The sequence below is a fragment of the Salminus brasiliensis genome, chromosome 9 (genome assembly GCF_030463535.1).
Source record: "Salminus brasiliensis chromosome 9, fSalBra1.hap2, whole genome shotgun sequence".
In the NCBI taxonomy this organism is placed as follows: domain Eukaryota; kingdom Metazoa; phylum Chordata; class Actinopteri; order Characiformes; family Bryconidae; genus Salminus; species Salminus brasiliensis.
In genome coordinates this window covers 4784260-4811596 of record NC_132886.1, presented here as the reverse complement: position 1 = coordinate 4811596, position 27337 = coordinate 4784260, and the positions used below count along the sequence as shown (strand labels likewise).

Here is a 27337-nt window from a genome sequence, read left to right as displayed (position 1 = left end):
AAGCAGTTTAAATTAAAGTGAAAAAGTGAAAACATAGATCCAAGATGGCGCAGAGGATGGCAGCCACGGTGACGAGCTCCTCCGTGTGGTGTTTGTTTTTGTTTGTTAATGTTGTCTATTGTACGTCTAACTCAGTTAGTTGGAGCAGGGAACAACTACTGAGCTTCAGGAACAACATTTCCCCTGAAAACATCCCGGAATTTGTTCAAGAAACTTCAGTTTGTGCGGAGATCCTCATCACAGCCGCGCTGACCGCGCTCGGCCTCGCCAGGAGACTGTGGAGAAGCCGGCGCAGGGGCAGACGAGCCGGCGCGCTCGTGCGTCTGAGGCGGCGCGGGGCTCGCACACCTCTACCTTCATTATTCCTCTCCAACCTCCGATCTCTCAGCAACAAAACTGAGGAACTACTTCTGCTCAACCAAACTAACAAGGACTTCTCCACTGCTTCTGCGCTCTGCTTCACGGAGACCTGGCTGACCGAGCTGACCCCGGACAGCGCGCTGCACCTCCCGGGCTTCCAGCTGCACAGAGCGGACAGAGACGCGGAGCGCAGCGGCAAGAGCAGAGGAGGAGGAATCTGCTTCTACATCAACGAGCGCTGGTGTAGAGACACTACGGTACTGTTAAAATCCTGCTCCCCTCATCTGGAGTCTCTGTTCATAACCTGTAGGCCGTTCTACTCGCCCAGAGAGTTCAGCTCGTTCATCCTAGCCGGCACCTACATTGCGCCGAGCGCGTGCACGAGCGACGCGCTGAAACAGCTGGCGGAACAGATCACGAAGGTGGAGCGGGAGTTCCCGGACTCACTCCTCATCATTCTGGGGGATTTTAACAGTGTGAACCTCACGAAGGAGATGCCCAAATACAGACAACACATCGCGTGTCCAACACGAGAAGGCAACACACTGGACAAGTGCTACACCTGTATCAAGAATGCCTATCGCGCGGTCACGCGCGCAGCTGTCGGGCTCTCCGATCACAGCCTCGTTCACCTCATTCCAACCTACCGGCAGAAACTCAAAACCAACAAGCCGGTCATCACAACAGTGAAGAGGTGGACCAGTGGAGACATTGAGAAGCTGCAGGGCTGCTTCGAATCCACAGACTGGGCTGTGTTTGAGGAGGCGACAGACGGACTGGACGAATACACAGACACTGTGACGTCATACATCAGTTTCTGTGAAGACAGCTGTATCTCAACTAAATCACAGGTGAGATACAGTAACAACAAACCCTGGTTTACTGCTGAACTCAAACAGCTTCGGAGGGAAAAGGAGGAAGCGTTCAGGAGTGGAGATAGAACTGTCTTTAAGGAGGCCAAATACAGACTGGAGAAAGGGATTAGAGCTGCGAAGAGCAAGTACTCAGAGCAGCTGAACAGACACATCACTGCTAACGACCCATCTTCAGCCTGGAAAGGCCTACAGCTTCTCACTGGTCACAAGGTGAGAAAGACCCCCCTCCTCCTGAACGACCGACACCTCACCAACGACCTGAATGAGTTCTACTGCAGATTTGAACTCACAAAAGACAATCAGACCGTCTACCACCCATCACCCCCCTCCACCTCCACCCCCACACTGGCCCTCTCACCTCTGCCTCCTGCTCATCTCTGCATCAACCGGCAGGATGTTCACAGGCTCTTCAGCAGACAGAAGGTGAGGAAAGCCCCCGGGCCCGACTCAGTCTCTCCATCCACCCTAAAACACTGCTGTGACCAACTAGCTCCAGTGTTTACAGACATTTTTAACAGATCACTGGAACTCTGCTCTGTTCCAGCCTGCTTCAAAACCTCCACCATCATTCCAGTTCCCAAGAAATCCACCATCACCGGACTGAATGACTACAGGCCTGTCGCCCTGACCTCTGTAGTCATGAAGGTCTTTGAACGCCTGATCCTAGCCCACCTGAAGTCCATCACAGATCCCCTGCTGGACCCCCTGCAGTTTGCGTACCGAGCAAACAGGTCTGTCGATGATGTGGTCAACCTGACCCTGCACTTTATCCTGCAACATCTCGACAGCCATGGAAACTATGCTAGGGTTTTGTTTGTGGACTTTAGCTCGGCCTTTAACACTGTTGTGCCGCAGCTTCTTCAGGCCAAGCTCTCCCAGCTGTCAGTGCCAGACTCCATGTGTCGGTGGATCGTGGATTTTCTGACAGACAGGAGACAGCAGGTGCGGCTGGGGAAGCACACTTCAGACCTCCGGACACTCAGTACTGGAGTCCCTCAGGGTTGTGTTCTTTCACCCCTTCTCTTTAGCCTCTACACTAATGACTGTGTCTTCAAAGATCCAGCTGTAAAGATCCTGAAATTTGCAGATGACTCCACTCTGGTGGGCCTCATAGCCAACGGTGATGAGTCTGCTTACAGAAAGGAAATTGAGCAGCTGGTGTCCTGGTGCAGCAACAACCACCTGCTGCTAAACACAGAAAAGACTGTAGAGATGGTGGTGGACTTCCGACGCAATCCACCCACCCTTCCCCCCCTCCACATCAACAACACTGCAGTATCAATGGTGGAGTCACTCAAGTTCCTGGGCACCACCATTTCCAGAGACTTGAAATGGGAGAAAAACACCATCTCCATCATCAAGAAAGCTCAACAAAGAATGTACTTCTTGAGACAGCTCAAGAAATTCAACCTGCCACAGACCCTGATGATCCAGTTCTACACAGCGATCATCGAGTCCATTATCACAGCCTCCATAACTATCTGGTTTGGTTCCTCCACCTCACAAGAAAGAACCAAACTCCAGCGCATCATCAGGACAGCAGAGAGGATCATAGGATGTAACCTGCCATCACTTTAGCAGATCTACTCCAGCAGGATGAGGAAGCGGGCTGGCAAGATTACATCTGACCCCTCACATCCTGGACACCTCCTCTTCCAGACACTCCCCTCGGGTAGAAGACTGCGGTCCATCAAAACCAGCACAACACGTCATGCTAACAGCTTCTTCCCCAGAGCTGTAGCGCTCCTCAATCACAGTGGTCACCTCCCACTGTAAACCTCTAAACTTACAACTGAACTGTACCAAACCGGACTGAACAGTTATTTGCACTCTGCCTATTTTGCACTATGACTATTTGCACACCTGTACAGATGTTCTTTTCTTTTCTGTAAATACATTTTTCAGCTCTTTATTACCTTTATTACCTTTAGTACTTTCTACTTTTTTTAATTTATCCCCTACCCTATTTATTGTTTAGTGTAATTTTCCTTTAGTTTAAGACTGTGTTCTGTGTTTCTTTGTTACTTGTCATACGTGTTGCTCTCACCAAGACAAATTCCTTGTATGGGTAACATACTTGGTGAAATAAAGAGATTCTGATTCTGATTCTGATTCTGAAAAAAAAACTGACTTAAATGTGTGTCTAAATCAAATCAAGCGTAACTGTAGATCAAATAATCCACCATCAAGCTGAACAATAAAGTAGCTTAAATCTCATCTACAAACAACAAAATAACAAAGTGTTGAGATTTCACACCAGTTTAATATTTGATTAGTGTTACAGGGAAAGAACAGTGACCTAAAATCTATAAATCACAACTTTAAATGATTAATCAATCCAGTTAATCATTATATCACTGTAAAAGTGGACAGGAGAAGAAATCTTCTGATTAATAAAAGTTTATTAAATGGTTCTAACTATTTTCTCAGTATAATATAGCTTATAGTAAATGCTAAAACTTCAGAAATGATTTAGGAATAGTCACTTAAAAAGCAAACATCACATCCAATTCTTACAAGATTACTAGTATTACAGAGGTGGACCAATATAGTGTTAGGAGTCTTGCCCAAGGACTCTTATTGGTGTAGCACAGCATAGTCAGACAGACTGGGAATCAAACCCCAGTCTCCCACATGGTGTGGTAGCTCAGTAGTAATCCATCACAAACACTGCTTATAAATTCTGCATTAAAAATTCATGCTGAATTAACCTGAGAATATAGTCCAATGGCAGTAACAGTCATAGATTGGACACCGTTGGCTAGGTTGTGGTTATTAGCGGTAAATGATACTATAACAGTCCTAAAGAAGAATAAAGGCCTACCCTCACATACACTGGCTTTACATATCATAATTTGCCATATAAGCGTGAAAATGACTTGTAAACTGTGTCAAAGACAAGAAAGAATAAAAATGCCTCAGTCATATAAGTATTAATATTTTGAACTATATTAAATGTATATAAACTTTATATTATTTCCATGTCTGATGTATCGCAAGCATGTTGAAGAATCAGGCATCAGTGTGATCCAGAATTTTGAGTATTCAGTTAAACACCTTGCTTCTTCTTCCAGTTCTCTAAAAAGAAACAAATAGCATTCATAAATATTTGTTTCACCATCAGTTTATTTGTGTTTACTTATTTTTTACTAATTTTTACTTGTGTTTACTAATAGAACTAATTAGTGATCCTCAGACCTGCTCTAGGTGGTGCTGCAGATGAAGCTGAGTTTCTGGGTCTCTGGCAGACTGACCCACTGCTTACTTCCAGACTGAACCGCTCCTGTTCTTTCTCCTTCTCTGCAGTCTTCCTCCTCTGTCCCATTCCCTGGAGCCCAGTTCTGGTAGCAGATGGACTCTCCACTCACCCAGAACCAGAAGCTCAGAGTGCAGGTGTGACGCAGACCCAGCCACACATTAGCAGTGGAGGCACCTTTAGTAACAAACTCCACCTGGTGCTGAATGTCCTCAGTGTGAACAGAGACCAGGTCCACATGCTTCTCTCTGCAGTATCTCAGAGCTTCTCTCCATGTCATGTTCTGTTTAATCAGGATGAGCGGGATCTCTGCAGAAGGGGGAGGACAAGGATTTTTCACTAAAATCTGTCATGTTTAAAATACAGAGTTAGAACTTTAACAGATGTTCTGCATGTATCACTGCATATTTCTCACCTTCATAGCAGACAAATGGATTAGTCCAATTGCAGTTTGCATCATTCCATCTGTATTCATATTCACTATATACATGCACACAGTTATCACTCCCATCATTGTTTGGCTCTCCATGTTTCCAGTAACTGTATGAGAAGTTACTCCCATCTGACCAGATCCAGCTCTAGAGACACATTAACACCTGATCAGTGAACAGTTGAAACTCTGAACTCTCAGTACTGAAGCTTGTCTGAGGTAGCTGAGTGTAGTTACAGTTTAGTGGGAAAAGAAGAATATTTAAGAATACTAAAGAAGAATACTTAAGAACAATATTTCTGACATTAAAACATTACATTACAAATTCAACGTTTCTCAGCAGAAGTAAAGCAGATCTCAGTGTTTCTGAAGATTCACTGATTTCTTGTGATAATTTAAGTAATTTACTTTTCATCAGACAAAAGTGCATCTTAACAGTATTTTATTATAAACTTGATACCGGTCTCACACTGACCTCAAATAAAACTTAACCATTACTAGAAGAAGTGAAATCTTAGTTAAAACAAACTGTCCTCTGAAGAAACAATATTGAATAAAGCCACATCACAACTAAATTAGTAATCTCTGTTCTGTAAATCTCACACACACTTTTCTTTATATAATCAATAGAAAGATTGAAAATATATTTGACTAAGAACATTAAATTAAACATCTCTCTATAATCATGTCTCTAAACCAACCATGTAGGAGTTAACTGTAATAAAGCTAACATAAAGCAAGTGATAATAATCTGCTATGGTGAAATGTGATCATATAGTTTAATAATATTTATATTTATACATATATAATATTTTATAAATGATTAATTATTATTATTATTATTATTATTATTATTATTATTATTATCATTATTATTATTATTAAAATATTTAGTTCATGAACCCTAGATTGTTTCCTGTAACTAATTAATACATCCATTAAATCTACAAAACTGCTTACTCTGTTGGTCTCTCCAGGTTTCTGTCTCAGTCCTATCCAGAAATTGCCTGTTGTCCCGTTAACAGCAGCTTTTACAGCATCCATTTCCTCCTGGTTCTCAATGGTGACCAGATCAGTGAAATTCTCTCTGCAGTATTTCTGAGCTTCAATCCAGGTCTTATTTACTTCCTCCACATGAAACTGACGAGTCCCACACAAGGAGAGAGTCCACAGAGCTGTAGGGGTTAAAGCTCTCATCAGCATGGCAGTACAGTAATGAACCAGCAGAGAGTTTTACAGATGATCATGAACTCCACTGACCTGAGAAAAGCAGGAGACCATGCAGTGCTGAACTCATGACTGTGGAGAGCTACAGAGAGAGAGATCATATAATATCAGATTTTGGATTATTTTAGTCTTCATAACTAAAGCAGCAGGGTGTTCATCGCCACAATCACTGGAAATCTTAGTTTTGTTGAACTTCACAGAAAATATTGTATTCAAGTAATTGTGGAGCATTTCTATTGGTCCATTCAACATCGAAGTTTCAAAGTAAAAAATAAAACATGTTAAAGTGATTTTCTAAAGTTTAAAGGAAAAGGATTGAGACAAATTTCTGGTTTACAATTTTGAGAACGCAACTGCCAATAATGCGGGTATCAACTATTTTAATTTTAGAGGGCCAGACAGCTGAGTGGAGGAGAGCATGGCAAGAGCAGGAAAGAAAAAAAATATTTTAATTGAATAAAATACAATTCAAACTGATCTGTTCCCTCATTAAATGCCAAAGTTGATCCCTAAAGTACATCAGTATCACAAATAATGACCCAAACAGTTATTAAAACAAAAACAACCTCATTTCCAACTCTGGCTTTCAATGTCTTTCTTTAGGACTAGAAATATGGCCCCAACAACATCCCTCCCCACCCTCAGCCCACCACTGTCCTAATCCTACACACTTCCTACACAGTTCTATTAAGCGTTATTAACTTAAAAACCAAAGAATGGCTTTACGTGACAGTTCTGAGCCAATCAGTTTTCTTACTTATTCTAAATGAAGTGATTTGATTATAATTTACAGTGATACGTTATCACTCACAGCAGAGCTTGAAAGTGATGAGCTTCACAAATGAACACTGTGCATCCAGAGAGCAGCAGTTTGTATGTAAAAATATGAGATAAACTTCACAAGAATAACAGGAAAACACTCAATGACTTGGATAAAAACATTTAATATTTTTAACTTTAGCATCTTTTTGAAGATCTGCATTTCTTCACAGAAGATAACTTCAGCAGAATGTAACACAATTCAATATTTAAATAATGGATATGAGGAAAATAAACAGAAAGTAAATAATAAGTGCTCTCAAATACTTTAAGAAAGAGGTTTTAGCTTAAAGAGACTGAAAGAGGTTTCTTACCTGTTGAGATGTCTCTTCAGCAGTGTATCTTCTGCGTGATCACAGAGGAACTGACAATACAGCTCTGTATCAGGATATGTTGTCCTGATCTTTTTTGAATAATTTACATGATGTTCCACTGGAAAGATGCAAATTAATTAATGTTAAAAAACAAACTACAGACATGAATAGAGAAGGCACAATTGTCCTCATTCACAAATATCTTTTTATGTTTTCTTTTCTAAAGAATTTTATGAAATGTTGAGAAACGTCCTAACAAAAGGTCTAGGTCAGATTCATGATGTGTTTTAAAGAGCAGAATTCTTCACAGCTCTGCTCTTATAATGATGTATACCATTCTAATGGGCCTGTGACTCACAGGGGGCCTTGAAATGTATTAATTGAGTGTTTTGGCAGAATTGTTAGAGCTGTAGGGCCAAGTGAGCAGAACATTTGAGCCTGATCTTTTCTTCAGGCTCAAAATCCCAGACAGCACCCTTGCAAAGGGCTGAACTGTAGTGGGATTCACGAGAAGTGTAACTCACACCCCTTGGCTCCAAACCTTTTTCATTATTGTGTTCTTCATGTGTTGGACTTGAGTTCAGTAGAACCTGTGTGTCTCTTTCAAACCTGCATGATCATAAAAACATCCACCAGACTCAGGCCACCTGCTTTGCATGGCATGGGATATTTTAATGCAAAACATCCCTATTCATTGTATATAGAGAGCAGTTGTTCTCATTCATGTGACCAGATTTACCAACCAGATATCAGGCATAGCCAGTGCCATTACTCACTCGTATGACTACAGCATTGATACTGCACTTAGAAAAAGAGGTTTATTGGGTTTTATGCTATTAGAATACTTCTTTCAAACTAAAAACAAGCGAGTATGCGTTTAGTTCAGTATTTATGCTACTTATTAGAGATATACAAACCACCATTATACTTGTCTTACACTAACCAGTGTGCCAGTGTTTCAGGGTGCTCCCGTGTCTGTGTTATCTTCTGGCTCTCTCCTTTTAATTAGCCTGTATTAGACAGGCCTGCAGGAGTCGTCAGCCACACTCTGATACTGTTCAGCATTCTCTGTTCTCCATAAATCCATTCAGATCTAACTCAGTCTCTTTACTTTTTTCAAGTTAATTTCTGTCCACTTTTCTGGCCCAAACCTTTACCATCACTACTATAAATATATTAGTTATACTATAGTATGATTATCACATTATGGTATTATGATTATTATGATTATTATAGACATATTTTGATTATACCCGCACACTTGAGCAGTAGAACAGTTTTGGAGGTTCGGCTACTTTTATCAACAATGTTTAAATAGTTCTGATCAGAGAAGGATGAATCGGGTCCCCCTTATGAGCCTTGGTTCCTCCCAAGGTTTCTTCCTCCAGCTCTGACAGAGCCTTTCCTTGCCACTGTCGTCTTTGACTGCTCACTGGGTCTCAACGGCAGTTGAAAAGCTATACAAATACAAATACATTTTAATTTGATGACAGAAAAGTAAAGTGTATTTTACTTGTTCTTAATACTTTGCTCTACACTTTGCTCAAGTATACTTGTCATATATATGATAAAGTCTTCACATACTTGTACTTTGGGTTGGAATGGATTTTGAAGAGGCTGAGTGACAGATTTTAATATGAGACTATATCAATTTCAATTTTGTGGTAGAATTGTGATATAAAGAAGGCTTTTATGTTTTGACATTAATTTTTTATTCTGAGTCTGTCTTATAAATGTTTATATGTGTAATCTACAGGCAGTGCTTATAATACTGTATTTAAAGTAAGTAAATAGTATAACATTTATAAGCAGGTAATAGTAAATAAATAAAAAAACACACCTAAACAGAAACTATTAGTATACTTTAAAGTATGATGTCAAGTTACATCATAGTTTGCATATTTATACGCTGTCCTTGTCAACAATTCAGATGCAAATTAGACATTAGAGGGCATCAATCAGCAGATCCACAAAGACACAAACAAGACATGCACAATGAAAGCTTCATGTGACTCTAAAAATAGATGTTTGTGATTCACTTAATCTACTAAAAAAGCAATACCATAAATGGCAGATTTTAAGATTTCATTGAATGCCTGTGCCAAATTTAGCATAAGTGGGTATATTTTACTAGACAAAAATAAAATACAATATTTAAATAGAATTTTATGAGCAAATGTGTTTCAGCTTAAAGTGACTGAAAGGGGTTTCTTACCTGCTATGGGTTGAGATGCTTCTTCTGCAGTGTATCTTCTGTGGTGTGATAACACAGGAAACTGACAGTACAGCTGTGCATCAGTGTCTGTTTTGCTCATCTTTATTGATTGATTCATTTACATGATGTTCCAATGAACAGATGCAGATGAATACATATTAACAAACAAACAACAGACGTAGACGTGAAACAGAAGACCCATTGTCCCGATGAAAGCTACATTAAATTGGTCTGGAGTTTACCTGTCTCCAATTATTGCAATGAAAATACTCATTCTTAGATAAGGAATGAATACCAGAATGAATACTAGCTGTGATGAATACCAGTGAGGCAGCAGAACATAAAGGAACCTATGGTTGAATTCTCAAATTCTTCAATCTAGTGAACATCCCACCTGAAAAGGCTCAGTTGCTGGTCACTGTTTGCAATCTTGTCTTTCCCCATTGTACTCACTCAGCCAAAAACCAGCTTAGAACAAATCCATTAGAATACAGCTGACAGAACCTGATAGTTTTGTTCAGCTTAATGTGCTAAAGAGCTCGGATACATAATTTACATGTTGGTAGGGCATTAACTTAGTTAATTAGCTTAATCAACTAAGCTTAATAGTTTATTTAGTCAAGGGCAGTTGCAAATAGAAAGGTCCACACAGCCTGGTGTTTGATGTATGGGTCTGTATTTATTGTGTTTATAGATTGTTTATAGATTCTTCAGATTCTATAATCATGAATATACTTATACCACCTGGTTCAACAAGACCACATTAGCTACATTATCTGAAGATACTATGATGTTTCAACATGTTTTTATTATAATCTTACTTCCTTAGTGAAGGTCAGATATACCTGCTGCAAGTCATGGCCTAGCAATACCACAAAGCTCCACCAGCTCCACCCTTGACTTTTGGACAGATGATGGAGCAGATGTTAAGGTTTAGGTAAATTAGGAGTTAGAAAGCATTAGTTAGCAGATCCTCAAAAATACATGGATACAGGATACATGAAGCAGGAATCGAACATGAAGCATCATGTTCTCATTAAAACAGATGTTTTAGCTTTATTCTAGAGATTTACCTGAAAATGTTGAGTCAAAGAATTTAGTCTGAAGTAAAAACTGACTTAAATTCACGCATAAATCAAATCAAGCATCACTGTCGATTATTATCCATGATCAATCTGAATAACAGAATAGCTTAAACCTTATCTACAAACAACATAACAATCATACAAGTGTTGAGATTTCACACTAGTTTAATGTTTGATTACAGTGTTACAGTGAAAGAACACTGACCTACAATCTATAAACCACAACATTAAATGATTATTCATATCAGCTAAGCATTATACCAATGGAAATGTGGACAAAAGAAGAGATTTTCTGGTTAATAAGAGTTTATGAATTAGTTTTGGCAATACGTAAATGATAAAACATCAGAAATTCTTTAAGAATGTATGTATTAAGTACACATGCTAATCACTTAAAAAAGCAAACATCACAAACACTGCTTATAAATTCTGCATTAAAAACCTGTGCTGAAATTAACCTGAGATTGTTGTGTAAAGGCTGGATCAGTCATAGATTGGAAACCTTTGGCTATTTTGTGGTTAAATTAGTCCTAAAGGTGAATGAAGGTCTACTCTGACATACACTGGCTTTAGATAGCATAGGTTGCCATTATGAGCATGAAAATGACTTGTAATTTGGTCAAAGACAAGAAAGAATAAAACAGATTCACATACAACTAACATCGTAAATTTTCATGTCAAATAATATATCCCGAGAAAGAATGATGAAGTAATGGCTGTGGAACATCAGTGTGATCCTTAATTATGAGAATTCAGTTAAACACCCTGCTTCTTCTTCCAGTTCTCTAAAAGAAACAAACAGCATTCATCAGTATTTTTTTCACCATCAGTTTATTTAGATCTTTACTAAAAGAACTAAAGAGTGATCCTCAGACCTACCCTCAGAGATGGTGCTACAGATGAAGTTTAGTTTCTGGGTCTCTGTCAGACTGACCCACTGCTTACTTCCAGACTGAACCGCTCCTGTTCTTTCTCTTTCACTGCAGTCTTCATCCTCTGTCCCGTTCCCTGGAGCCCAGTTCTGGTAGCAGATGAACTCTCCACTCACCCAGAACCAGAAGCTCAGAGTGCAGGTGTGACGCAGACCCATCCACACATTAGCAGTGGAGGCATTTTGAGAAATGATCTTCACCTGGTGCTGAATGTCCTCAGTGTGAACAGAGACCAGGTCCACATGCTTCTCTCTGCAGTATCTCAGAGCTTCTCTCCACGTCTTGTTCTGTTTAATCAGGATAAGCGGGATCTCTGCAGAAGAGAGAGCACAAAGGCTTTTCTCTCAAATCGATCATTTTAAAAATACAGAGTTAGAGCTGTAACAGATATATCACCTCATATTACTCACCATAGCAGACAAATGAACCAGGATGATGGCAGCCTGCATCATTCCATCTGTATCCATATTCCCTATATAACTGCACACAATTATCACTCCCATTGTTGTTCGGCTCTTTAGGGTACCAGTCACTGTATGAGAAGTTACTCCCATCTGACCAGATCCAGCTCTAGAGACACATTAACACCTGATCAGTGAACAGTTGAAACTCTGAACTCTCAGTACTGAGGCTTGTCTGAGGTGGCTGAGATTAGTAATCTCTGTTCAGTAAATCACACACTTATATTTATTTAATCAACAGAAAGATAGAAAATATATTTGACAAAGAATATTAAATTAAACTTCTCTCTATAATCATGTCTCTAAACCAACCATGTAGGAGTTAACTGTAATAAAGCTAACATAAAGCAAGTGATAATAATCTGCTATGGTGAAATGTGATCATATAGTGTAATAATATTTTATAAAATAAAGACTTTTCTACAATTTAGTTCATGAACCCTAAAATCTTTCCTTTAACAAATTAATACATCCATTAAATATACAAAACTGCTTACTTTGTTGTTCTCTCCAGGTTTCTGTCTCAGTCCTATCCAGAAATTGTCTGCTGTCCCGTTGAGAGTAGCATTTACAGCGTCCATTTCCTCCTGGTTCTCAATGGTGGCCAGATCAGTGAACTTCTCTCTGCAGTATTTCTGAGCTTCAGTCCAGTTCTTTCCCTCTTTCACCACATGAAACTGACGAGTTCCACACAAGGAGAGAGTCCACAGAGCTGTAGGGGTTAAAGCTCTCATCAGCATGGCAGTACAGTAATGAACCAGCAGAGAGTTTTACAGATGATCATGAACTCCACTGACCTGAGAAAAGCAGGAGACCATGCAGAGCTGAACTCATGACTGTGGAGAACTACAGAGAGAGAGACAGAGAGAGAGAGAGAGAGAGAGAGAGAGAGACAACAATATCAGAAATCGTAATTAGTTTCAGAACTTTACATGTGAAGAAAAAAACCTTAATTTTAAGTGTAAAAAGGTTTTATGTCAAGTAGTGGAAACATTTGGAGAATTTCTATTGGTCCATTTATCATGGAACAACTGATTGGGCCCTATTTTAGCAATGTTTTGGTGAGCCGTTAACCGTTGCACTGCGCAGCTAGATTTAGGGCGCGTCAGTGTGTCTTTGCCATTGTAACAATTGAAAAAGTTCACCTAGCTCGGCTCGAAATGCACAAAAGTCATGTACTGAGTCTCTTAATGAATTATGGGTGTGTTTTTTTGGGCAAAACATGCAGTAATAAACCAATCAGCCTGTCTCGCCGTTCCCTTTAAGAGCCAGGTGTGGTCTGACTTTGGCAGGTTGCTATTTCAGTGGTGTAAAGCGTGGCGGGGGGGTGGGGGGGGGGTGTACGAGCGCCGGGGTGTACGAGCGCCAGGCTGCACACGCCGGTGTTGACAATTCACTGCCGAGATAGCAATGAACGTCTGACTGTTGACGAACGTCTGCCTAGACTGTTTTCAGTCAGTGGAGCTCCTGTGTTTTCCGTTGCTGAGATATGTAGCAATATTCCAGAAACTGACCTGAACACCCCTCATTTCGAAACCACCACACCCATCAGCGTAGATATATTCACAAGCAGCGTTGCTATTTAAACTAGGCATGAAGATAGACTGCTGGCGGGATGTAAGATAGCAACGAGCATCGTGAAGCACATTGAGCAGGGTGTACGATAGGGCCCTTTGTGTTAAAAAGTGATTTTTCTATGGTTTAAAGTAATGAGATTAGGATGAATTTCTGTTTTACAATTTTGAAAACTAAAATCAAATCGACTGCCAGTATCACACAAACACACACGATTACTATCTATTTTTAAAACTATATTTTGCATGAAGATAGTTAGTGGATATGACTGAGTACACACTGGAAAATAAAGGTGCTACAAAGGGATCTTTGAGCGTTACTGTAGAAGAAACACTCTTTTCTCCATGTTTGTAGAGGAGATGTGTGGATGTGAGTATTAATAGTTTAAAGGGTGGTCTCACTTTATGTAGTGCTCTTTGTGTTCTTCACTAATTTAAAGGTTCTTCACCCTCACAGATCTCTCCAACACACATGGTTCCTTCATTCTAAGAGTGTATCACAGTTTCTTCAACAGCTAAAACACATCTAAGCAACCTCATTACTTTCACTTTCACACAGTCAACACAGAGCTCACACAGAGACTCCACCCCCACTGGATGACTGTGTTAAACATAAGGACAACATTCAGTTACAGCTGATTTAGTTGTGATCATAATTATAATCACCTTCAGCACCGAGTCAATCACACAACTTATCTTATCAGATTAGCAGATACATCAGCACAGACCTACAGCAAAGACCATATAAATGAAGGCTGATCAGGTTCAAATGTCAACCACTAACTGCACAACTGCAATTCTTCTACTTCTACTTGTCCACGTGTGTACTTCTAAAGAGTAAACGTGGACAAAATTTGTTGGTACCCCTCGTTTAATGAAAGAAAAACCCACAATGGTCACAGAAATAACTTTTTATCACAACTTAGAACCGCTGTTACCGTTCACCCCTCTACAAAGGTGCGGTGGGGAATTGTGTTTGGCTGGGTGTATTTGTACCGTGCCACACAGGTTGGTCTGATCAGCGTTGATTACTGCTTGGGCTTCTGGGGCTTGGAATTCCTTGCTCCAGCTCCACCAGACTGACCGGCCAGGCCCCCTGCTGGTGGCTGACAGTACACGCTGCCTGCTTTCAGCACCCTTCAAACCTGAGACAACTGGAGCAGTTTGCTCACAAAGAGTGGGCCAAAAAATATTTATTTATTATTACTTTTGTCAGATTCAAGTTATTTCTGTGACCATTGTGGGTTTTTCTTTCATTAACCGAGGGGTACCAACAATTCTGTCCACATGTGTACATTCAGCTACTGCACGTTGCACCCATTGCTGTACACGCATACAGTGTATCTACTATATCCTAATAGATAGATAGATATTCTATATGGAATCCCAAACTGCTTGTTACTCTCTATACTCTGATTTGCCTTCCTAGTAATCCTGCAAGCTGTTCTCTCTGGATGTTTTCTTGGTTTTCTAGACATTAACTTGACCTCCACCATTCCTGTTAACTGCTGATGCTTAATTACATCATGAACTGAGAAAATTGCTACCTGAAAAAGCTTTACTATCTTCTTGTACCACACAGACCAACGTTGATCCATAAAGTACATCAGTCTTGCAAATCTGAACCTGATCCTGCAAATAGGATCTTAACAGCATTAGGGGATAAATAAATCTTGAAAATCAATGTCTTTTTTTGGGCCAAGAAAGTTGGCCCCAAAAATCTCCCTCCCCACCTTCAGCCCACCACTGTCCTAATCCTACACAGTTCCTATACAGTTCTATTAAGCTTTACTAACTTAAAAACCAAGGAACAGCAAACCAATCTGAGCCAATCAGTTTCTGGACTTATAATTTACAGTGATACGTTACGACTTACAGCAGAGCTTGAAATTGATGAACTTCATAAATGAACACTGCGTATCCAGAGAGCAGCAGTTTGTGCATAAAATATGGGTTATAGCACATGTGAAACTCCACAAGCTCAGAGAGAATAACAGGAAAAAACTCAATGACTTGGATAAAAAACACTGAATTTTTCTTTTAATGAATTTCTTCACAGAAGATAACTTCAGCAGAATGTAACACAATTCAATATTTAAATAATGGATATGAGGAAAATAAACAGAAAGTAAATAATAAGTGCTCTCAAATACTTTAAGAAAGAGGTTTTAGCTTAAAGAGACTGAAAGAGGTTTCTTACCTGTTGAGATGTCTCTTCAGCAGTGTATCTTCTGCGTGATCACAGAGGAACTGACAATACAGCTCTGTATCAGGATCTGTTGTCCTGATCTTTTTTGAATAATTTACTGTTCCACTGGAAAGATGCAAATTAATTAATGTTAAAAAACAAACTACAGACATGGATAGAGAAGGCACAATTGTCCTCATTCACAAATATCTTTTTATGTTTTCTTTTCTAAAGAATTTTATAAAATGTGGAGAAACGTCCTAACAGAAGGTCTAGGTCAGATTCATGATGTGTTTTAAAGAGCAGAATTCTTCACAGCTCTGCTCTTATAATGATGTATACCATTCTAATGGGCCTGTGACTCACAGGGGGCCTTGAAATGTATTAATTGAGTGTTTTGGCAGAATTGTTAGAGCTGTAGGGCCAAGTGAGCAGAACATTTGAGCCTGATCTTATCTTCAGGCTCAAAATCCCAGACAGCACCCTTGCAAAGGGCTGAACTGTAGTGGGATTCACGAGAAGTGTAACTCACACCCCTTGGCTCCAAACCTTTTTCATTATTGTGTTCTTCATGTGTTGGACTTGAGTTCAGTAGAACCCGTGTGTCTCTTTCAAACCTGCATGATCATAAAAAACATCCACCAGACTCAGGCCACCTGCTTTGCATGGCATGGGATATTTTAATGCAAAACATCCCTATTCATTGTATATAGAGAGCAGTTGTTCTCATTCATGTGACCAGATTTACCAACCAGATATCAGGCATAGCCAGTGCCATTACTCACTCGTATGACTACAGCATTGATACTGCACTTAGAAAAAGAGGTTTATTGGGTTTTATGCTATTAGAATACTTCTTTCAAACTAAAAACAAGCGAGTATGCGTTTAGTTCAGTATTTATGTACTTATTAGAGATGTACAAACCACCATTATACTTGTCTTACACTAACCAGTGTGCCAGTGTTTCAGGGTGCTCCTGTGTCTGTGTTATCTTCTGGCTCTCTCCTTTTAATTAGCCTGTATTAGACAGGCCTGCAGGACTCATGACTGTGTTGCGAAACACAGTTCTAACAGCATCATAAAGTTCGCCGATGATACAACTGTGCTGGGTCATATCAGCAAAGGCGACGAGTCAGCATACAGAGAGGAGGTGCAGCAGCTGACAGACTGGTGTACAGTCAACAACCTTCACTGGAATGTAGAGAAGACCAAGGAAATGGTTGTTGACTTCAGGAAATCAAGACCGGACCACTCTCCGCTTAACATCAACGGCTCCTCTGTGGAGATCGTTAAGAGCACCAAGTTCCTTGGTGTCCACTTAGCGGAGAACCTCACCTGGTCCCTGAACACCAGCTCTACAGTCAAGAAAGCCCAACAGCGTCTCTACTTCCTCCAGAAGCTGAGAAAGGCCCGTCTCCCTCCACCCATCCTCACCCTCTTCTACAGGGGAACCATAGAGAGCATCCTAAGCAGCTGCATCACTGCCTGGTTTGGGACCTGCACAGCCTCTGACCGCAAGTCCCTCCAACGCATTGTGAGGACAGCTGAGAAGATCATCGGAGTCTCTCTCCCCTCCGTCATGGACATTTACACCACCCGCTGCATCCGCAAAGCAACCAGCATTGTGGATGACTCCACCCACTTTACTACCTCACTGGACTCTATTTATTGCACATTGCACAACTTGCACACTACCGTCAATATTTATTATCCTCTGTCTGTACTGTGTTGTGTTGTGTTGTCTGTCCGCACTTGTTTGTTTGTGTTGCACTTGTGTCTTGTATGCACTGTCTATGTTGCACCATGGTCCTGGAGGAACGTTGTTTCGTTTCACTGTGTACTCTGTATGTAGTTGAAATGACAATAAAACCCACTTGACTTGACTTGACTTGACTTGAGGAGTCGTCAGCCACACTCTGATACTGTTCAGCATTCTCTGTTCTCCATAAATCCATTCAGAACTAACTCAGTCTCTTTACTTTTTTCAAGTTAATTTCTGTCCATTTTTCTGGCCCAAACTGTTACTATTACTGTAATTATATTAGTTATACTATAGTATGATTATCACATTATGGTATTATGATTATTATGATTATTATAGGTTCGGATACTTTTATCAATAATTTATAAATAGTTCTGATCAGAGAAGGATGAATCGGGTCCCCCTTATGAGTCTTAGTTCCTCCCAAGGTTTCTTCCTCCAGCTCTGACAGAGCCTTTCCTTGCCACTGTCGTCTTTGACTGCTCACTGGGTCTCAACGGCAGTTGAAAAGCTATACAAATACAAATACATTTTAATTTGATGACAGAAAAGTAAAGTGTATTTTACTTGTTCTTAATACTTTGCTCTACACTTTGCTCAAGTATACTTGTCATATATATGATAAAGTCTTCACATACTTGTACTTTGGGTTGGAATGGATTTTGAAGAGGCTGAGTGACAGATTTTAATATGAGACTATATCAATTTCAATTTTGTGGTAGAATTGTGATATAAAGAAGGCTTTTATGTTTTGACATTAATTTTTTTTACATTTTTTTTTTTTATTCTGAGTCTGTCTTATAAATGTTTATATGTGTAATCTACAGGCAGTGCTTATAATACTGTATTTAAAGTAAGTAAATAGTATAACATTTATAAGCAGGTAATAGTAAATAAATAAAAAAACACACCTAAACAGAAACTATTAGTATACTTTAAAGTATGATGTCAAGTTACATCATAGTTTGCATATTTATATGCTGTACTTGTCAACAATTCAGATGCAAATTAGACATTAGAGGGCATCAATCAGCAGATCCACAAAGACACAAACAAGACATGCACAATGAAAGCTTCATGTGACATGTGAAAATAGATGTTTGTGATTCACTTAATCTACTAAAAAAGCAATACCATATTTTGAGGCTTGTCAGAGGTACCTGAGTAAAGTTACAGTTTAGTGGGAAAAGGCCTTTCTTAAGATTAACATTTCTGTTTCTCAGGAGAAGTAAAGCAGATCTCTGTGTTACTGAAGATTCACTGATTTCTACATTCAGAGATTAGAAGATTAACAGCAGCATTATATATAAACAACAGAAAGACACATTATAACATGACTTAGAACATGAAATTAAATATATCTCTATAATAATAGTTTTCTAAACCAAACATGTAGGAGTTCACTGCAATAAAGCTAGCACAAAGCAAGTGATGCACAATATTCTGCTATGGTAAAATGCTATCATGTTGTTTAATAATATTTTATTAATTAAAGTTTTATACGTCACATTTTTCACATTTTCATAAATCATAACTAATTAACAAATCCATTAAATGTGCACAACTGCTTTCTCTGTTGGTCTCTCCAGGTTTCTGTCTCAGTCCTATCCAGTAATGTCCTGTTGTCCCGTTAACAGCAGCTTTTACAGCGTCCATTTCCTCCTGGTTCTCAATGGTGGCCAGATCAGTGAACTTCTCTATGCAGTATTTCTGAGCTTCAATCCAGTTCCTTCCTTCTGTCACCACATGAAAATGAGTCCCACACGAGGAGAGAGTCCACAGAGTTGAGATGTCTCTTCAGCAGTGTATCTTCTGCGTGATCACAGAGAAACTGACAATACAGCTCTGTATCAGTATCTGTTGTCCTGAAATTTTTTAATAATTTACATGATGTTCCACTGAAAAGATGCAAATGAAAAAAAACTAGATACCTATATAAGGCACAATGGTCCTCATTCACCAAGATCTTCATTTTGAGACAAGTCCTAACAGAAGGTCTAGGTCAGATTCATGATGTGTTTTAAAGAGCAGAAGTTTTCACAGCTCTGCTCTTATAATTATGCATCCCATTGTCCTTAGGAAGATTCTAATGGGCCTTACAACATGACTTACAGCAGGCCTACAAATATTTTAATTAAGTGTTTTGGCAGAATTGTTAGAGCTGTGGGGCCCAGTGAGCCTGATAATCTTTTCTTCCGACTCAAAATCCCAGACAGTACCCTTGCAAGGGCTGAACTGTAGGAGGAGTCTCCAGAAGTGTAATTCACAACCCTCTGCTCTATTTTTTTTTCATTATTGTGTTCTTCAAGTGTTGGACTTTATGAGCACACATTCAGTAGAACCAGTCTCTTTCAAACCTGCATGATCATAAAAACATCCACCAGACTCAGGCCACCTGCTTTGCATGGCATGGCATATTTTATGATTAATCACATGCAAAACATCCCTATTCATTGCATATAGAGAGCAGTTGTTCTCATTCCTGAAGAACCAGTCTAGTAGTAATGCCCAACATGTGACTAGATTTGTCAACCAGATATCAGGCATAGCTGGGGGTTGAGCTGGGTGACCAGTTACTGAGCAAGAATGGCTAGGCCAACCAAACATGGAACAGCAGCACACTGCCTTGAGCGGGGGGCACCTAGCTAGGACGTGGGTAGCCAGAGAATCAGGACCGAAAGAGCCTCGCAGAAAACATGGATAGCAGAGTGACCTGCTTCTGAACAAAAACTTTGAGCGGAAACTGGCCTCATCACACCTCTACAGTGGGAGGGACCTCTCGTGAAAACGATACAATTCTCGGCACTGAATAGCAGTGTCAAGGCTTCTTAAATACCCCCCAAACCCAGGTGTAACTCATGAACCAAATCAACCTCAAATCAACCTCATTACCTCTAACTCAACCCCAGCAAGAACAGGCTGCTGTGTATCCCTGCTGGACCTAACCATGCTCTTTCTATCACCTTTGAGAACTCACTGGTCACTCCATCTACAGAAGCACAAAGCCTTGGTGTAGTCGTTAATGTCCAGTTATCGTTCTCGACTCCCGTTGCAAATTTCACTGAGTCATGCTGATTTCTCTGTTACAACATCCAGGTACAGAAATAAAAATCCAACCCAGGACTTTGTTCTAACTGAACAGATCTGCATTTTTCTCTTTCTCAATCTTTGTTCTTCAGATCTTCTCTTCTTCTTGACAATGGGTGGAGTTCAGTTCATAGCATGTGCCAAATATACATAGGACAGTCTTCCCTTCACCTCCCCTGCAGGAATGCCCCTTTTGCTAAATGGCTGTAGTGTAGTGACATTTGGCAAATGAACACCAACTTAAACAAAGATAGTAACACTAGATGATTTACTGTGCCTCAGCTTGGTCATTACTGATCTTCCACTCCTCAACTCACTTAAACCAGTAAACCATCTGAAGCTCTGTCACTAAAACTATTTTCCAGTGATCTTTTCTGGCCCAAAGGTAAAGGTATGTGCATGCTATGAAGGTTAAATACAACATAATTTGCATATTTAAAAGCCGTACTTGTCAACAATTCAGGTGTAAATTAGACATTAGACAGCATCAATCAGCAGATCCACAAAGACACAAAAAAGACATGCACAATGAAAGCTTCATGTGACTAGATGAAAAATAGATGTTTGCGATGTACTTAATCTAATAACAAAATAATATTTTAAATGGCAGAATAAAGATTTTAGGATGTTAAGATTTAATTAACTGCCTTTGTGAAATTTAGCAGTGAGTGTGTATCTTTTACTAGATGCACATACACACGTGGACAAAATTGTTGGTACCCCTCGGTTAAAACCCACAATGCTCACAGAAATAACCTGAATCTGACAAAAGTAATAATAAATAGAAAATCTGAAATTGATTTTCAACCATGCTTCAACAGAGTTATTTAAATAAAAACTCAAAAAATAGGTCTGGACAAAAATGATGGTACCCTAATCTTAATATTTTGTTGCACAATCTTTTGAGGCAATCACTGCAATCAAACCATTCCTGTAACTGTCAATGAGACTTCTGCACCTCTCAGCAGGTATTTTTGCCCACTCCTCATGAGCAAACTGCTCCAGTTGTCTCAGGTTTGAAGGGTGCCATTTCTAAACAGCATGTTTAAGCTCTTTCCAAAGATGCTCAATAGGATTTAGGTCAGGGCTCATAGAAGGCCACTTCAGAATAGTCCAATGTTTGCCTCTGAGACATTCTTGGGTGTTTTGAGTCATTATCCTGTTGCAAGGCCCATGACTTGCTGACAGATGCAGCAAAGAAGCCCCAGAACATAACAGAGCCTCCTCCTTGTTTCACTGTAGGGACAGTGTTCTTTTCTTGATATGCTTCATTTTTCCATCTGTGAACATAGAGCTGATGTGCCTTGGCAAAAAGTTCCATATGTCCATAGAACATTCTCCCTGAAGCTTTGGGGCTTGTCAACATGTAGTTTGGCAAATTTCAGTCTGGCTTTTTTATACAATCTGGATTTTTATACAACAATGGTGTCCTCCTTTGTCATCTCTTATAAAGTCAACTTTGACTCAAACAACTACGGGTGGTGCAATCTGACACTGATGTTCATGTGCAAGTTCACCTTTAATCTCTTTAGAAGTTTTTCTGGGCTCTTTTGTTACCATTCATATTATCCATCTCTGATGGTCTAATAACCTTTACCTTTACCATGCTTTTCAATCATTTTCATTCTAATCTCCTGAGACAACTCTTTCCTTCGCTTCCTCTGGTCCCTGTTGAGTGTGGTACACATCATGTCACCAAACAGCACAGTGACTACCTGTAGCCCTATATATAGGCCCACTGACTAATTATAAGATTGTAGACACCTGTGATGCTAATTAGTGGACACACCTTGATATTTAATGTCCCTTTGGTCACATTATTTTATGGGGTACCATCATTTTTGTCCAGGCCTGTTTAATGAGTTTAATTACAGGTTCTAGAAGAGATCAGAATCAGAATCAGAATCAGAATCTCTTTATTTCACCAAGTATGTTACCCATACAAGGAATTTGTCTTGGTGAGAGCAACACGCATGACAAGTAACAAAGAAACACAGAACACAGTCTTAAACTAAAGGAAAATGACACTAAACAATAAATAGGGTAGGGGATAAATTAAAAAAAAGTAGAAAGTACTAAAGGTAATAAAGGTAATAAAGAGCTGAAAAATATATTTACAGAAAAGAAAAGGACATCTGTACAGGTGTGCAAATAGTCATAGTGCAAAATAGGCAGAGTGCAAATAACTGTTCAGTCCGGTTTGGTACAGTTCAGTTGTAAGTTTAGAGGTTTACAGTGGGAGGTGACCACTGTGATTGAGGAGCGCTACAGCTCTGGGGAAGAAGCTGTTAGCATGACGTGTTGTGCTGGTTTTGATGGACCGCAGTCTTCTACCCGAGGGGAGTGTCTGGAAGAGGAGGTGTCCAGGATGTGAGGGGTCAGATGTAATCTTGCCAGCCCGCTTCCTCGTCCTGCTGGAGTAGATCTGCTGAAGTGATGGCAGGTTACATCCTATGATCCTCTCTGCTGTCCTGAAAACATTAGTAATTTGTACTGTAAAAGTACTGTCTTAAACTTCGCTATCCTCTTTGCCTCCTTTTGAATGTAGCTTTTAGTAAAAATACTTATGTTTTTTTTGACATTTTAGGACTGTTGGAGACTTCTTAACTGACCTTTTGGTCTGTCTGTAGGTCAGTTGTTGCACTTATAAATGATTTAGTGGACTGTGGAATGGCTGATTTTCGCTGGTCATCATTACAAAGTCCTGTAAAAAACAGGTAAAGTTCCTGTCCCTAAGAATCCCCAGTCAGCCTGCCTCAACATCCATCACCCAGTAGCCCTCACATTAAAGATCTGCTCTATACAACACTGTCCTTTCTGGCCACTAGGGGTGTCCAGAGAGGTTTTTAAATTAAAATGCTGCCTGCTGACTACATTATTGTCTCCTCAAACTCACCACCATGGAACTCCATCCTTCCCTTGATCCGTCCCTCGATCTCCAACTTCCTGACGGAGGGAGCACTAGCACTAGTCATTGACATTGTCATTAACTTGATTAACGGTCAGAACCTGTAAACAATATAAAAATTTAAAATATTTAAGTATTTAGATGTTTATCATTCATACATTTATATCTTACATTTATATAATGGATCAACCATGGTATGACTAATAAGATGGTCAGGGCTTGTAAAAAAAGTGATTGTCCAATATTAGCTGGGATAGCTAATGGGATCACAAGACTGTATATCTGGATCTGTGGATACGTCCTCATTTATGTGATGTGTGTCTTGCTTGCATGTCCAATGAAAGAAGCACCTTTGGGACATTTTTTGACAAGTACTGCTTCCTCCTTGTAGTGAACTCAATCTTCGATGGATGTGGATGCATTGATTTAAAACACTTTACATGTTTTAAAAAATACCTTAATAAGGGATGCTGTGAAATTCACATTCATGTTTTCAATCTAGTGACCATACCACCTGAAAAGACTAAAAACCTGCTTAGTACAAATCCAATTAGAATACAGCTGACAGAACCTGATAGTTTTGGTCAGATTAATGTGCTAAAGATCTCAGATACTTCATTTGCATATTGGTAGTGCATCTTAATTAATTAACTTAATTAACTAAGCTTAATAGTTTATTTAGTCAAGGGCAGTTACAAATAGAAAGATCCACACAGCCTGGTGTTTGATGTATAGGTCTGTATTTATTGTTTATTGTTTATGAATTCTGCAGGTTCTATAATCATGAATATACTTATACCACCTGGCTCGACAAGACCACATTAGATACACTATCTGAAGATACTATGATGTTTTAACATGCTTTTATTATAATCTTACATCATTAGTGAAGGTCCAGGTCATGATGGAGAAGATGTTAAGGTTGTAAAGTTCAGGAACAGTAGGCTTTAGAAAGCATCAGTTAGCAGATTCTCAAAGATACATGAAAGATACAGGATACATGGAGAAGGAATCAATCATGAAGCATCAAATTATTATTTAAAAATGTCTCATTAAAACAGATGTCTTAGCTTTATTCTAGAGATTTACCTGAAAATGTTGAGTCACAGAATTTAGTCTGAAGTAAAAACCGACTTAAATTCATGCATAAATCAAATCAAGCGTCACTGTAGATCAAATTATCCATGATCAATCTGAATAACAGAATAGCTTAAACCTCATCTACAAACATAACAATCACACAAGTGTTGAGATTTCACACTAGTTTAATATTTGATTACAGTGTTACAGTGACCTACAATCTATAAACCACAACATTAAATGATTATTCAAATCAGCTAAGTATTATATCAATGGAATTGTGGACAAGAGAAGACATTTTCTGATTAATAAGAGTTTATGAATTAGTTTTGGCAATACATAAATGATAAAACTTCAGAAATTCTTTAAGAATGTATGTATTAAGTACACATGCTAATCACTTAAAAAAGCAAACTTATAAATTAAACTTGCTTATAAATTCATAAAAAAGGCAAGAACAGTCATAGATTGGAAACCTTTGGCTATTTTGTGGTTAAATGATACTGTTACATTCTTCTAAAGGAGAATGAAGGTCTACCCTGACATACACTGGCTTTAGATATCATAGGTTGCCATTATGAGCATGAAAATGACTTGTAATTTGGTCAAAGACAAGAAAGAATAAAACAGATTCACATACAACTAACCGTAATGTTCTGTGTCAAATAATGTATCTCGAGAAAGAATGATGAAGTAATGGCTGTGGAACATCAGTGTGATCCTTTATTTTGAAGATTCAGTTAAACACCTCGATTCTTCTTCCAGTTCTCTAAAAGAAACAAACAACATTCATCAGTATTTGTTTCACCATCAGTTTATTTAGATGTTTACTAAAAGAACTAAAGAGTGATCCTCAGACCTACCCTCAGACATGGTGCTACAGATGAAGTTGAGTTTCTGGGTCTCTGGCAGACTGACCCACTGCTTACTTCCAGACTGAACCGCTCCTGTTCTTTCTCTTCCACTGCAGTCTTCCTCCTCTGTCCCGTTCCCTGGAGCCCAGTTCTGGTAGCAGATGGACTCTCCACTCACCCAGAACCAGAAGCTCAGAGTGCAGGTGTGACGCAGACCCATCCACACATTATCAGTGGAGGCATTTTGAGAAATTATCTTCACCTGGTGCTGAATGTCCTCAGTGTGAACAGAGACCAGGTCCACATGCTTCTCTCTGCAGTATCTTAGAGCTTCTCTCCACGTCTTGTTCTGTTTAATCAGGGTGAGTGGGATCTCTGCAGAAGGGGGAGGACAAATTGTTCACTAAAATCTGTGATTTTAAAAGTACAGAGTTAGAGCTGTAACAGATGTATCACCTTATATTACTCACCATAGCAGACAAATGGACCAGGCCAATGGCAGCCTGCATCATTCCATCTGTATTCACATTCCCTATATAACTGCACACAGTTATCACTCCCATTGTTGTTTGGCTCTGCAGTGTTCCAGTCACTGTATGAGAAGTTACTCCCATCTGACCAGATCCAGCTCTAGAGACACATTAACACCTGATCAGTGAACAGTTGAAGCTCTGAACTCTCAGTACTGAGGCTTGTCAGAGGTAGTTGAGTGTAGTTACAGTTTAGTGGGAAAAGACCTTTCTTAAGATCAACATTTCTGTTTCTCAGGAGAAGTAAAGCAGATCTCTGTGTTTCTGAAGATTCACTGATTTCTACAATCAGAGAAATTAAATATATCTCTATAATAATGTCTATAAACCAACCATTTAGGAGTTCACTGTAATAAAGCTAGCACAAAGCAAGTGATGCACAATATTCTGCTGTGGTAAAATGCTATCATGTTGTTTAATAATATTTTATTAATTAAAGTTTTAAACATCACATATATTTCCATAAATTATAACTAATTAATACATCCATTAAATTTGCACAACATCTTACTCTGTTGTTCTCTCCAGGTTTCTGTCTCAGTCCTATCCAGAAATGTCCTGCTGTCCCGTTGAGAGCAGCTTTTACAGCGTCCATTTCCTCCTGGTTCTCAATGGTGGCCAGATCAGTGAACTTGCCTCTGCAGTATTTCTGAGCTTCAGTCCAGTTCTTTTCTTCTTTCACCACATGAAACTGACGAGTCCCACACAAGGAGAGAGTCCACAGAGCTGTAGGGGTTAAAGCTCTCATCAGCATGGCAGTACAGTAATGAAGCAGCAGAGAGTTTTACAGATGATCATGAACTCCACTGACCTGAGAAAAGCAGGAGACCATGCAGTACTGAACTCATGACTGTGGAGAACGACAGAGAGAGAGACAGAGAGAGAGACAGAGAGAGAGAGAGAGAGAGAGAGAGAGACACTACAATATCAGAAATCATAATTAATCTTAGAACTTTACATGTGAAGAAAAAAACCTTCTTTAATTTAATTTTAAGTGTGAAAAGATTTTATTTCAAGTAGTAGAAACATTTGGAGAATTTCTACTGGTCCATTCATCATGGAACAACTGACTGGGCCCTATTTTAGGAATGTTTCGGTGAGCCGCTAACCGTTGCACCGCGCAGCTTGATTTAGGGCGCGTCAGTGTGTCTTTGCCATTGTAACAATTGAAAAAGTTTGCCTTGCATATCTTGAAATGCACCAAAGTCATGTACTGAGTCGCTTAATTAATCATGGGTGTGTTCTTTTGGGTGTAACGTGCAGTAATAAACCAATCAGCGTGTCTCTCGCAGTTCCCTTTAAGAGCCAGGTGTGGTGTTGGCAGGTTGCTATTTCAGTGGTGTAAAGCGTGGGGGGGGTGTACGAGCGCCGGGCTGCAT

General features: G+C 39.5%; 2 protein-coding genes across 2 annotated transcripts; both read right to left on the bottom strand.

Moving 5' to 3' along the window:
- Positions 1-4294: 4294 nt before the first annotated feature.
- Positions 4295-15777, bottom strand: LOC140562178 (macrophage mannose receptor 1-like). Its single transcript, XM_072687617.1, has 9 exons — positions 15749-15777; positions 12772-12820; positions 12472-12686; positions 11924-12083; positions 11461-11826; positions 5882-6096; positions 4907-5069; positions 4434-4800; positions 4295-4313 (listed from the first exon to the last, which is right to left on the bottom strand). The coding sequence occupies exons 2-8, from the start codon at positions 12806-12808 to the stop codon at positions 4439-4441; spliced, it is 1518 nt and encodes a 505-aa protein (XP_072543718.1). The 5' UTR covers positions 12809-12820; positions 15749-15777; the 3' UTR covers positions 4295-4313; positions 4434-4438.
- Positions 15778-25123: 9346 nt separating this feature from the next.
- On the bottom strand, positions 25124-26790 carry LOC140562175 (macrophage mannose receptor 1-like). Its single transcript, XM_072687614.1, has 5 exons — positions 26770-26790; positions 26470-26649; positions 25899-26058; positions 25438-25803; positions 25124-25343 (listed from the first exon to the last, which is right to left on the bottom strand). The coding sequence occupies exons 1-5, from the start codon at positions 26788-26790 to the stop codon at positions 25315-25317; spliced, it is 756 nt and encodes a 251-aa protein (XP_072543715.1). The 3' UTR covers positions 25124-25314.
- Between the last annotated feature and the right edge of the window lie 547 nt (positions 26791-27337).

Bases quoted from the DNA above. Each gene is read 5' to 3' on its own strand.
- LOC140562175 (XM_072687614.1), bottom strand. From the start codon at position 26,790: ATGGTCTCCTGCTTTTCTCAG. The intron at 26,650-26,769 runs GTCAGTGGAGTT...GGGACTCGTCAG, and splicing joins TGGTCTCCTGCTTTTCTCAG to TTTCATGTGGTGAAAGAAGA. The intron at 26,059-26,469 runs GTAAGATGTTGT...ATGTGTCTCTAG, and splicing joins AACCTGGAGAGAACAACAGA to AGCTGGATCTGGTCAGATGG.
- LOC140562178 (XM_072687617.1), bottom strand. From the start codon at position 12,808: ATGAGTTCAGCTCTGCATGGTCTCCTGCTTTTCTCAG. The intron at 12,687-12,771 runs GTCAGTGGAGTT...TAACCCCTACAG, and splicing joins TGGTCTCCTGCTTTTCTCAG to CTCTGTGGACTCTCTCCTTG. The intron at 4,801-4,906 runs GTGAGAAATATG...CCCCTTCTGCAG, and splicing joins TCCATTTGTCTGCTATGAAG to AGATCCCGCTCATCCTGATT.